Here is a 10,980-nt window from a genome sequence, read left to right as displayed (position 1 = left end):
TAAAGCCCAAGTGTGCCGCACAAGCCCTGAAAAGTGAAGCCAAATCGTCTCAATCGCCCCCCAGTGACTGGTCCCAGTATAGGTCATAAACCCCGCCTCCCCATGTTATTCACTGGGACTTGAGACCAACTAAACAATTTAATTACACTTCAATTTTATTTTTCCGAAGCTGGTTTCTGTCATTCACGCTGATGTAAATGTAAGTGTTTGTTTTTTAAAATAAGTTTGTTTTTAGTTATTAATGCTGTAAAAATGGTGGTGTGACATCATGATTGACAGCTGTGATATGTGCATTCTGCGAGGGCGCATGACTGGTCCCGAAATCGTTACTGCGCAGACTCAAGACCCAATATGTCAGCGCCGTGTCGGGACACTGACGGCTTCACTTTTCACCAATGGAAGACAGTGAACGGGCATCGTCCATCTTTTTTTAGTCTATGGAAAAGCCTGAATGGAGAAAGACGTGTTGACAGGTGGCATGCCCAGAGTTGCCACAGTCCTGCATGTGAGTGGGTACCCCCTTTGATATAACAGGTTAAACAATTTTAACGTGTCATTTGCAGGTGCACTGTAAAAAGTAAAAAAGTTGGATCAACTTACATTTTGGGGTGTTACCCATTGTAGTCATTTTAAAGTTTTTGACTTTGGTTTCACTTTAGGTGAAAATTTTAAGTTTATTCAACTTTTCACTTTTTACAGTGGATGAATCAGGGGTGCGTTTCCCGAACAACAACGCAACTTGCTGCTGAACCAACATAGTACAATGCATAGTTGGAGAAACGAACTACCTTGGCATGACTGTTTCCCAAAAGCATAACTTTGTTGCACATTCATCATTTGAACCATGTTGGTTTAACAACATAGTTAATGTCAAGTGGAAGATGCAGTACTAATTAATCTGTGCAAATCGATTTAATGTCACATTATTGCTGTAAATAACATATCGTCGAAGTGAAAAAACACCGTATTTCAAAAGCAGTTGAATGTAGCGATGTCATACTTGGTATGGCATCTTTACATGTATACATATTCTTGACAGTTTAATGATATAATCCACATTTGACCAAAATTGAGTTTAAATGGACATACGTGCATATTTTACAGTAACGGTGGTCGATACGCGTTCTTCCGATCATAAATTAGAATGGCCAAGTCGCGTTTCATATTGACAGATGAATACGCTCAGTTTATTAAATAGCCTACGTCTTAGTTTATTAAATATGCTTAGTTTATTTAATATTAATTATAATTTTATTAAATGTCTCTTGCAAACTATGAAGGGACAATGAATCAATACACTGACATGGTCATGCTAGACAGATACTTTGTTTGCACAGTCCTACCGTAATTTTGTCACTCCTAGACGTACGTCTGGCGTCAGGGGGGAAACGTTTAACTCGATGAAGGAAAGTCATTCTCTCACCAGACTATGCTTATTCGGCTATCCAGTGCTGAGCTGGACCAGTGACCAGTGCTGAGCCGGCGAGATGCTTCCACAGGGCGGGAGATACGTGGCGTGATTGACAGCTTTGACACCAAATGGATATACGTGAAAATCAGATGACATGATTTCACAACTTTTCATTGGCCATTTAGATATGTGAAGCATACTGTATACGGAAATGAACCTGGACATTCAAAAATCTCAAAATCGGCAAAATGGACATACATGGTTTTCATCGGACAGCGACGATATATTGCATCAGAAGACGATTTTGATATCGTGATTTAGTTATCTGTTGTTTATTTTCCAGATACTCAATTTATGAGCAAGTTACCTCTTACGTCACTCCTCCCAAGGATTCCCCAGGGTCTCTTTGGAGCTCGTATGACTGTGAACATGCGCAGTTTTCAAATCTAGCGCTTTAATTCTGTTTACAAATTTAAAGACATAAAATAAAATTTTAATATATTTTGCTTATTTTGTTCAAAAGCATGATCAACGTAAGTCTACATATGATAATAACAAGGAACGATGCTACTAACGACAGGTCGCTGTCGTTCAACCACACAAGTTTGCGATGCAGCTTGTGAATGTTCATTTGGACTATGGTTTTGGGAAACACCAAATCGTTGAACTTTGTCAGTAATGACGAAACTTACGACAGTAGTTGGCTAACGATGCTTTCGGGAAATGCACCCCAGATGGGCATTGTGCGTTAGCAAACTAAAGCGAAAAATGCTACCCCGTACCATGACAGAATCTTAGATAATTTTATTAATTATTTTTAATTTTGCGATTATTTTGCGATGCAATTAGAACATTTTATTGATTTTGCGCTTTACTCCGCGATAGCCAACTGGAGGGATTGATTAAAGCTTGTCATTGCGTGTAATTACCAGGATCTATTTCCAGGCATTTTAACAAGAGCTGCTGTTAAGATTTCAGTGTTTTGAAAAGGGCTGTATGTTTATTTTTTCTTAAGTAGACGTGTAATAAGTGGGATCATAATTTAGTCAAGTTCCCATCATCCTCTCAGGTTTGTTTTTGTCATAATGACTCCTCTGACTGTTTCTGTGATGTGTGATAAAAAGGATCTGCTGTTTTTATTTCCTGTGTGTGTGTGTGTTTTGAAGAGAGATGGTTTGTGAGGTTGCACTCTAATGACAGCCTGTAGTTGACTGAGGCAATGAGAGGGCACACAGGTTTCCTCTTCTCCTGTTGGAGGACCAGGGCCCACTGAACCTCAGTCTTCTCATCATTAACCATCCTGCATGAAGAAAACACAGATGCTATAAATGCCACCTTACTCTTATACAGTAGCACCCGCTGTAGATGGCATAAACCTCTCAGCTAAAAATATCTTACAAGCACTTTCCTGCTTTTGCAAACTGGTTTATTTTTATTTGTGTTTTCAATTAAAGAATCCATCTGATGGGGTACAGAAATTAAAGAGATGTCACTGGTCATTGCTTTTCCATTGATGAAGTGATTCAGGAAAAGATAAACATTAACATACAATAAGTACACAGTTTGCTGAAATGCTGCCACCTCCTGGAGGTTTCCATATCCTTACACACGAGTATTGTATGTGCATTGCATTGCACCATTTGTGGAAGATTGTTTTATTAAGGCACATTTCTCTTTATGAAATTGTCACATGTATGATATATTTGACAGAATCTATGTGAATGTAAGGTTTAAATGACAGAGTAAACAAATACACAAATGTAACAAGAAGACAAAGCATCAAGGCTTTTCTATCACAAGCTTGCAATGCAAAATCAAAGCACTCGTTCAGTTTCACTGAGAGTCTACATGGAAATTTTCAAGTGCTGATTTTACCCTCATTCATCTGGCTCATGCTGGTTTTTTCTTTAATGTCTTTTTTTGTTTCTGAATGCCATTGCAGTTTTTAAAGGAACCAGCTTACAACTTGGCACTGTGTGTCAGACTGATCACATCTGCATGTGTCCCAATGCTTTGTAGTTCCTTTAAAACACGGTTGATATTTGTCACAGGCAAGTCCGAATGACCCAAAATGTTTCGTTCCTTTTAAACTCCAAAGTGAATCAGAATGCCCCAATCTCCGTTCCCCAGCCCTGTGCCGAATGACTGGAGGTACCCAAACCCCTACGAGCTGTTGTTGGAGACCCTAGAGGTGCAAAGGGTCTGAAGGACACCTGGGGAGGGGCAGTGGATGAGGAGGAGTTGGAAGAAGATGATGAAGGTGGAAGGACGGCCTGGAGTGGTGATGGGATCGTGGGTCCATCTGGGGAGTGCTGTTGAAGTCTATGAGGATTGCCGGGTACAGAGGGCACCCGACGCACCTGGGCCAATATCGCCCCCTGGGCGCCCAGAGATCCCACGCGCAGGGCAGGCGAGGGGTAGCCCAGCAGGGCAGCGGTGGCGTGAGGCGCCAGATCCCGGCGAGAGGTCTGGGGAAAGTGGGCAGTGGAACCAGGTGGGGACGTGGTGGAGAGCTGAGGAAAGGAGGACCAAGGCCATGGAGGGAACGGTATAGCGGCCGGGCTCTGAAGCAGAGGGTCCAACTCACTGGCACAGTGGCTGAGGTGGGACACGAGGCGTGCACCTATGGGGTCTGATGATTCAACCCCCTCCAGAGAGCTGAGGTATCTCACCACCTCTCCCACGCACTCCCGAAAACCCAAAGTCCTGTAATCCACCGCCAGAGCGCGAGCGTCGAAGTAGCCTGGGAGAGAAAACATATGACATTCTTACATTTTCTACTTTATAGATAAACAGATGATGCTGGTAAGTGTTTCATGCTCATAGTATAACCTAGAGTTTGCCTTTTATAGCTCAGGAGATTTCATGGAGATTTTATTGTATTATTAACTTTTATTGTATTATCAACTGTCTCAAATGTTTTTATTAAAATATATCACATGATATATTTATTATAAGTGCAAGTACAAAGTTTTTAATTGAATGTAGATTGTATATAGGTAGAAAAATCTGGATTGTAAAGCCCTATTCAGATTAGTTTAACATTGAGAGGTGGGGTAAAGCAATTATTACCAGAGCTTCTCAATGATTTTAGTCCCGTCAGAATGTGTCATCTCACTAATCATTACAAGTTTTCCCTTTTGTAAAAATGTCTGGAGAAATTACCGTGGGTAATACTAATCCCATGGGAATAGACCAAATATTCCAGCATGTCCTGTAATTTTTTGGAGTTTTTCAAAATGGAGGCGCGTTTAGTTGTGTACACGCATGCACGCGCACACACACGCACGCACGCACACACACAGTTTTTCTAGTTTTAGTTTTTCTATATTAACTATTTTTAAGATATGTATTTAAGTAAAATGGGGGAAAAAACTACCGACAACATTTCTGCTAAATTCTTAATAGCTGATGTTTTTATTTGCAGGTATTTACTGAAAATGGAAAACATTACATTTTGTAATAAATTATAAAAAGATGCCGTGTTTTCCAATGTTCAATACTGCAGAGAAAACAAGTTCATATGAATTTCTCAACAACAAAATGCTAATGTTTTTAAATGTATTTTAAGGTTTAAAAAAAACACTGACTTTTTGTCAAATCTTTCATTAGCCTTGTCACGCTCTCAGTCTTTTAGATTTACTTTTGGGTGAGTTTTATGTCACTCCCGAGGTTTGCTTTTGTTGGAATTCAACAGACGCTGGACTGAAATGGTCACCATACATCTAGAAATGATGATTAAAGTCAAAACTGGAGTGGTCTCTTACAGTACTTTTTTCCACGGCTGTATTAATTAAATAATAATATCATACAATGGTCATACACTGTAAAAAAAAATCCGTAGAAATTACAATGTTATTGCAGCTGGGTTGCCGGTAACTTACCGTAGATTGAATTTATGTTATTTACTGGCAAGAGTTTGTTCAAAGTTAAATAAATTTTAAATATTAACAAGTCTTTATCTTTACAGAATAAATTTATACAATAACAGCCTCATGCAAAGCATTCCCGGAACCAGAAATCATAATAATAATAATAATAATAGATTTTATTTATAAAGCGCTTTTCATTCCAAAGAATCTCAAAGTGCTACAGTATGTAGTAAATGTTTAATGTTCATTTAACTTTGACCAAAATGTTGCCAGTAAATAACATAAATTTAAATCTACGGTAAATTACCGGCAACCCAGCTGCAATAACACTGTAATTTCTACTGAATTTTTTTTATAGTGTATGTAATATCAGAAAGCAACATAATTCACACGTCACGAGAGGGATGTAACGGCGATGCATAATTGATTTACCCCTCCCATTTCTGAGTTTTACTGAGATTTCTTGCGCGTGCAAATTGACAATTAATATTACAGACGTCCTGTAAATAAAAGAAATCCATTGGTATAGGGCTAAAATTGATAAGAAATGCTTGAGATCACATTAAAGTCTTTAATAATATTGACTATTGATTTTCTCACCTTTGCCGCCCATGGCATGCAACAGTTTGAGATGATCCACAGTCATCTGAAGAATCTCAGCCTTTTCCAGTTTAGAGGAACCCTGGTCGATAAGTGAGAAAATAAATGCCTTAATATTTTAACTTGCTTTCATTGACATAACACCGAAGTGAAGTGACGCATTGAACTTTGTCATCTGTCGAAGAACAAAGTCTTACCTGTTTCTCGAAGGCACTGGGTACAAGTCTCCTCAGCTCTGACAGACTGTGGTTGATTCTGTCCCTGCGTCTCTTCTCAATTATCTGTGGAATCCAGTGGAATAAATTCAAAGACAGAACAAGATCTGCAATGGAAAGCATTTGCTAACTGGATTATTTTTGTGGTCGAGGCCCAGTCGCAGGATTCTTTAGATCAGATTTTGGAAAAAATAAACACAAATTAAAGTCAGAGAAGTGAATGTTGCTGCAGTGACTACAGAAACTGCATAGAGTTTTGAGAATAGCAAGACTAATCCTCCGAACCCTGTCCCGAAATGACACATGAATGAAGCTCAAGGTCTGTTCTTGAACAAGCATTTAGGGAAACTATGAAAGGGGGAATAAAGCAGCAGAGATTGACGCAAACTCACCCCTCTTCTCTTCTTGCGAGCCAGGATCTGAGAGCTACTGCCTGGAGACATGGAGCCAGTGACGGGGCTGAGAACGAGAAACAGCGAGCGGGGAAGGGAATAAAGATTGAAGCTTTGATGTCAATGCATATTGTTGTCATTACTGTACTTAATACAAGGCAGAAACCAAGTTGCACATCATCAAACCCAGTCTAATTTGTCTTGGGGAACAGCGAGACGCAGGAGCGCCGGGGTAAACAGAAAACAAGATTATTTTGGTTTAACGCGTTTCTGGACATTATTGTCAGATGGTTGATATGTTATGATTCTTATATTTTCCCCTGCGTTTTCTTTTAAAGCTCAAAAGACACGATGATTACAGACCCGCAGGGCATGCTGAAATAGTGGCTTGTGCGTGCGATTTGAAAACATCAATACTTGGTATTATCCTTCAATGTGGATCTGGTTTGCATGGGCATTCTCTGCGCTCTGCCAACAGAACGACAGTCTTTGTTTCGTTGTTAGTTTGACTTTGTTGACACGCATACAACTATTATTTTGATCGTTCCTTTTAACATAGAGTATCTTCATTTTGAAACGTTTGGGTTGTTTAGAAGCAAATAAATGTTGTCCATAAAGAAAAGCAGTTTCATGGAGCAACTCTGTAAAGTTTTCATCACGGATGAGAGTTTTGACAAATTGGGCTTATCAAACCCGATAAGCTGAGAAAGGATTGGTCACCGTGAGGTGCGATTCAAAGGGACCGAACGGCGGTCGCGTGTGTCTTCGGTCTGCTTTTGATTTGTGTCACAGCTTTACTGAAAAATCAAAAAATATGAGTAAAAATAAAAAACAGACAGTAAGAAACAAAGCAGGCAGCGCTTTATGCAAATACAAGAGCAAACCAAATAAGATCAGTATGGGCATCCATCAGTCGCCGCGTCGAGCACCGGCCCTATACACGTATGTGTGAGTTTGGCAACAGGTGCCCAATCTGGTAAACACCTTCAATGTGACCCTTTTCATCATTTTGAGGGGATAACAACTAGAAAATACAAACTATTTTACGTTTTTCCCAAAGCTGGGTAGTGTCCTCGGTGTCCCCCATGAATCTCTTGTTCGAATATTAACATCCACTAAACTGATCAACTTTTCAACTGGCAAAGATGACAAAATTAACAGCAAATGAAAAATGTTTCTTTGCATGATAAGAAATGATTTCTATTGCCAAAACGTTAACTTTCTAAAGCTGAGATGAGAGCTGATGTCTACATCAGAAACCCAGAAGGCCCACGAGAAACCTTCTCAAGATCTGGTGATTCAACTGTAGTCATAAAACTGCATTTGAACTCATAAACGACACTTCTTATTGATCGAGCACATGATTTTATTATATGTGGAGATTAAGAGCATTAAAGTTGGACTTTGACTTGCTAATTATTAAAGATATCAACGTTATATTTTCACAGAATGTTCTTTACATTATCTTATACATTATATATAGTTTATGTAAAAAAAAACGTAAATAACGTTCATCGGCAGGGTCAAATATCTTCAGTGTGAGCTCATTCCTTTAATCTAAAATAATGCTATGCATGTTCAAGAAGTCACACTCGATACTTATGCATAATTTAACGTCCTCACCAGTAGCCATCCTCCTGTCCAACATCGATGAGTTCATCCGTGTCTGAGTCCGGGGAACTGTAATCGTGAGGTCTCTTCATCTCCACGAGGTCGATGCCCTCAAGCGACTGCAGGATCGATAAAGCAACAGAGCTACGGAGAACTGCGGTCCAGTTGAGAAGTTGTCAGATGATGGATTCCTCTTCGACCCTTCAAATGCAACCGTAAGGAAACCAGCCACTTTCTAATGCCAGCATGCCCCTCCCTTTTTCTCTTCTCTCCTCCACCTTCTTCTCAATCTATGCTCTGTCTCTGCTTTCCAAAATAAAAGTATACAGCTTACAGGATTTTATTGGAACTTTCTCGATTAGTCTGTTCCTTGTTTCTGCCCTTGTGTATACCAGAGTTTTGACATTGCCACTGGACGATGCTCCTTAAGATACTCCGATAATTACACCGTACTCTCCTCTGTCACTATTCTGAGCCCTATAGTCAATCAGTCAAGTTGGCTACCGATGTCCCTTTCTGTGCTACAGCAACAAAATGCACTGCATTCAAGTTGGGCACTTTGGCAAAGTTGCCAGTTTTTACTCCCTCTTCCTTACACTCCCACATCCCCTCCTTTTTCTCAACCCTCCCTCCTACCCCTTCATCAACCCTCCCATCCCATGGCTCTCTCTGTCCTTTCTTTCCTTTTAGTTAGCTCTCATCTTTACCCTGCCTCCTTTTCTTTCCATTTCTCTTTCTGTGTCTCTTCCACTCCTTTAATTAGTTTCCATCCCTCGATCACAGGACAATAGAAGAGCTGCTGTGGGAACCCTGCCTTAAATATGAACCCACATGCACATACAGTCTGCAAACATGAGAATGTGTGACTAGAGGAGTGCCAGGGGATTCCCAGTATCTGCACAGCACACAGGTCATTGGTGCTTGCTAGTCATCGATCACTATTACAGGTCTGCAAGTTGTGAAGAAACATTTTGCCAAAGCGACTTAGACAGCATTCAGGCCATTCATTTGATCAATATGTGTGCTCATTTGGATTCAAGCCCCTCATTTGTCGGTGCTGGCCTGAGCAAAAAAGTAATCATATACACAAACATACAGTACAATGAAACGAATACAAGCTTTCTCCGTGTCTTAATTTTGGACTGCCTCTGCACGAGAGTGCACGAGGGCACCCTCAGGCTTCACGCATGAATGAATAGACTAGTGTAAATGTCAGTTTAGCAACATCAATGGCTCATATCTTCGCGTTTGGAATAAAAATTGAATAAATATTACTCCTCTCTTTAGAAAGTAAACATATAAAATCAATCAAATTTTTTATTAAATAAGTAAACAACAAGAAACAGGCTGCACTCGTGAGGCCGTCCATGGTCAACACCCAGGGGTCGACGTTATCGCCATGCTCTTTTCCTTATAAGTGCAAAAGAGACTTAAAATACTAATTTTGAAAATACAGCTATGATTTATACATCATTCAAAACATTAAAGTTCTGCTTTCTTTGTCTCATTGAAGTCCTTCCAGAAACTCGAGAGATGTCCCCCGCACTTTTTAACTCATCACCACCATTTCTGCCTATGTTTTTTATTTGTTAAATAGATTTGAGTGAAGTAACATTAAGCTGATCACAAGTGAGCGTTATGAGGACAGTCATCTTTTGTGCATGCACGTCTGGTTGAGCTTCCAAGTTCAAAAGACGGGAGCGGGAACAGACTAGACTGTGCTGCGTTGTCACAAACAATCATTTCACATGCTTTTAGACATTGTCAATTTAAATGTTCATGCACAAGATGATGATCTCGTGGCATCAGGATGCTAACTGAGTTGATGTTTTCTTGTGCTTGAACCTAGGGGCAACCTTCCGATTTCTCTGATGCCAATACGGAAGTGCCTTAACTGCAATTCATTGACTGGCCGCTACAAGCTGGCTCCAAAAGGGAGTCAATTCCCATAGACCCCCATGTTAAAATGGCCATCTTTACAGCAGAAAAATATGTTTACAGTCTGGTACAAACATTGTTTTTTGTCTGTTTAGCTAATTTTGCCCTTCATGACAACTGAGAGGGGGGTGATTTTTTTTAACCCTTATAGTTATGCACAACAGGTAACTACTGCTGTAACTACCTTCGAGCTAGGCGAGTGTGGTTTTCACTCAGCTTTACCCATTTTTGGTTGCCCGCAAGTGATGCATGGCCAAGATGCCGGCAGCAGGCTCCGCCTACTATCGGCTTCAAAAATGCTCTTCACAAACCTATGGATGACGTCACAGACATATTTTTTACAGTCTATGGCTAAAAACATCTGGCTAGCAGGTGCATCTCAGTAAATTAGAATGTCACGGAAAAGTTTGTTTATTTCAGTAATTCAACTCAAATTGTAAAATTCATGTATTAAATAAATTCAATACACACAAACTGAAGTCCTTAAAGTCTTTTTTTTTCTTTTAATTGTAATGATTTTGGCTCACATTTATCAAAAACCCACCAATCTTAACAAATAAGAATATCATTACACTGGACTACAAGCAACTTCCTCCAGACTCTAAGATCTTGTTTTCCAAATGAAATACAAAACTTGCCCTCATCTGAAAAGAGGACTTCGGACCACTGGCCAACAGTCCAGTTCTTCTTCTCCTTAGCCCAGGTAAGATGCCTCTGACGTTGTCTGTGGTTCAGGAGTGGCCTAACAAGAGGAATACGACAACTGTATCCAAATTCCTTGACAAGTCTGTGTGTGGCGGCCATTCCTTATGAAGTTCACCCAAATCCTTGAATGGATTTAGCCTGACAAGCCTCTCAAGGCTGCTGTTCTCTCTCCACACTTTTCCCTTCCACTCAACTTTCTGTTAACATGATGGATACTCTGTTTAGCTGATTTGCAT

At 40.0% G+C, this 10,980-nt stretch overlaps 1 protein-coding gene across 1 annotated transcript; it reads right to left on the bottom strand.

The window, feature by feature from the left end:
• Window positions 1-2,828: 2,828 nt before the first annotated feature.
• Window positions 2,829-9,318, bottom strand: heyl (hes related family bHLH transcription factor with YRPW motif like). Its single transcript, XM_055220812.2, has 5 exons — window positions 8,114-9,318; window positions 6,491-6,557; window positions 6,081-6,164; window positions 5,884-5,965; window positions 2,829-4,154 (listed from the first exon to the last, which is right to left on the bottom strand). Exons 1-5 carry the CDS (start codon window positions 8,191-8,193, stop codon window positions 3,514-3,516), a joined length of 954 nt encoding a protein of 317 aa, XP_055076787.1. The 5' UTR covers window positions 8,194-9,318; the 3' UTR covers window positions 2,829-3,513.
• Window positions 9,319-10,980: the final 1,662 nt, after the last annotated feature.

Source organism: Misgurnus anguillicaudatus, chromosome 20 (genome assembly GCF_027580225.2).
Source record: "Misgurnus anguillicaudatus chromosome 20, ASM2758022v2, whole genome shotgun sequence".
NCBI lineage: Eukaryota > Metazoa > Chordata > Actinopteri > Cypriniformes > Cobitidae > Misgurnus > Misgurnus anguillicaudatus.
This window is presented reverse-complemented; position numbering and strand designations above follow the sequence as displayed.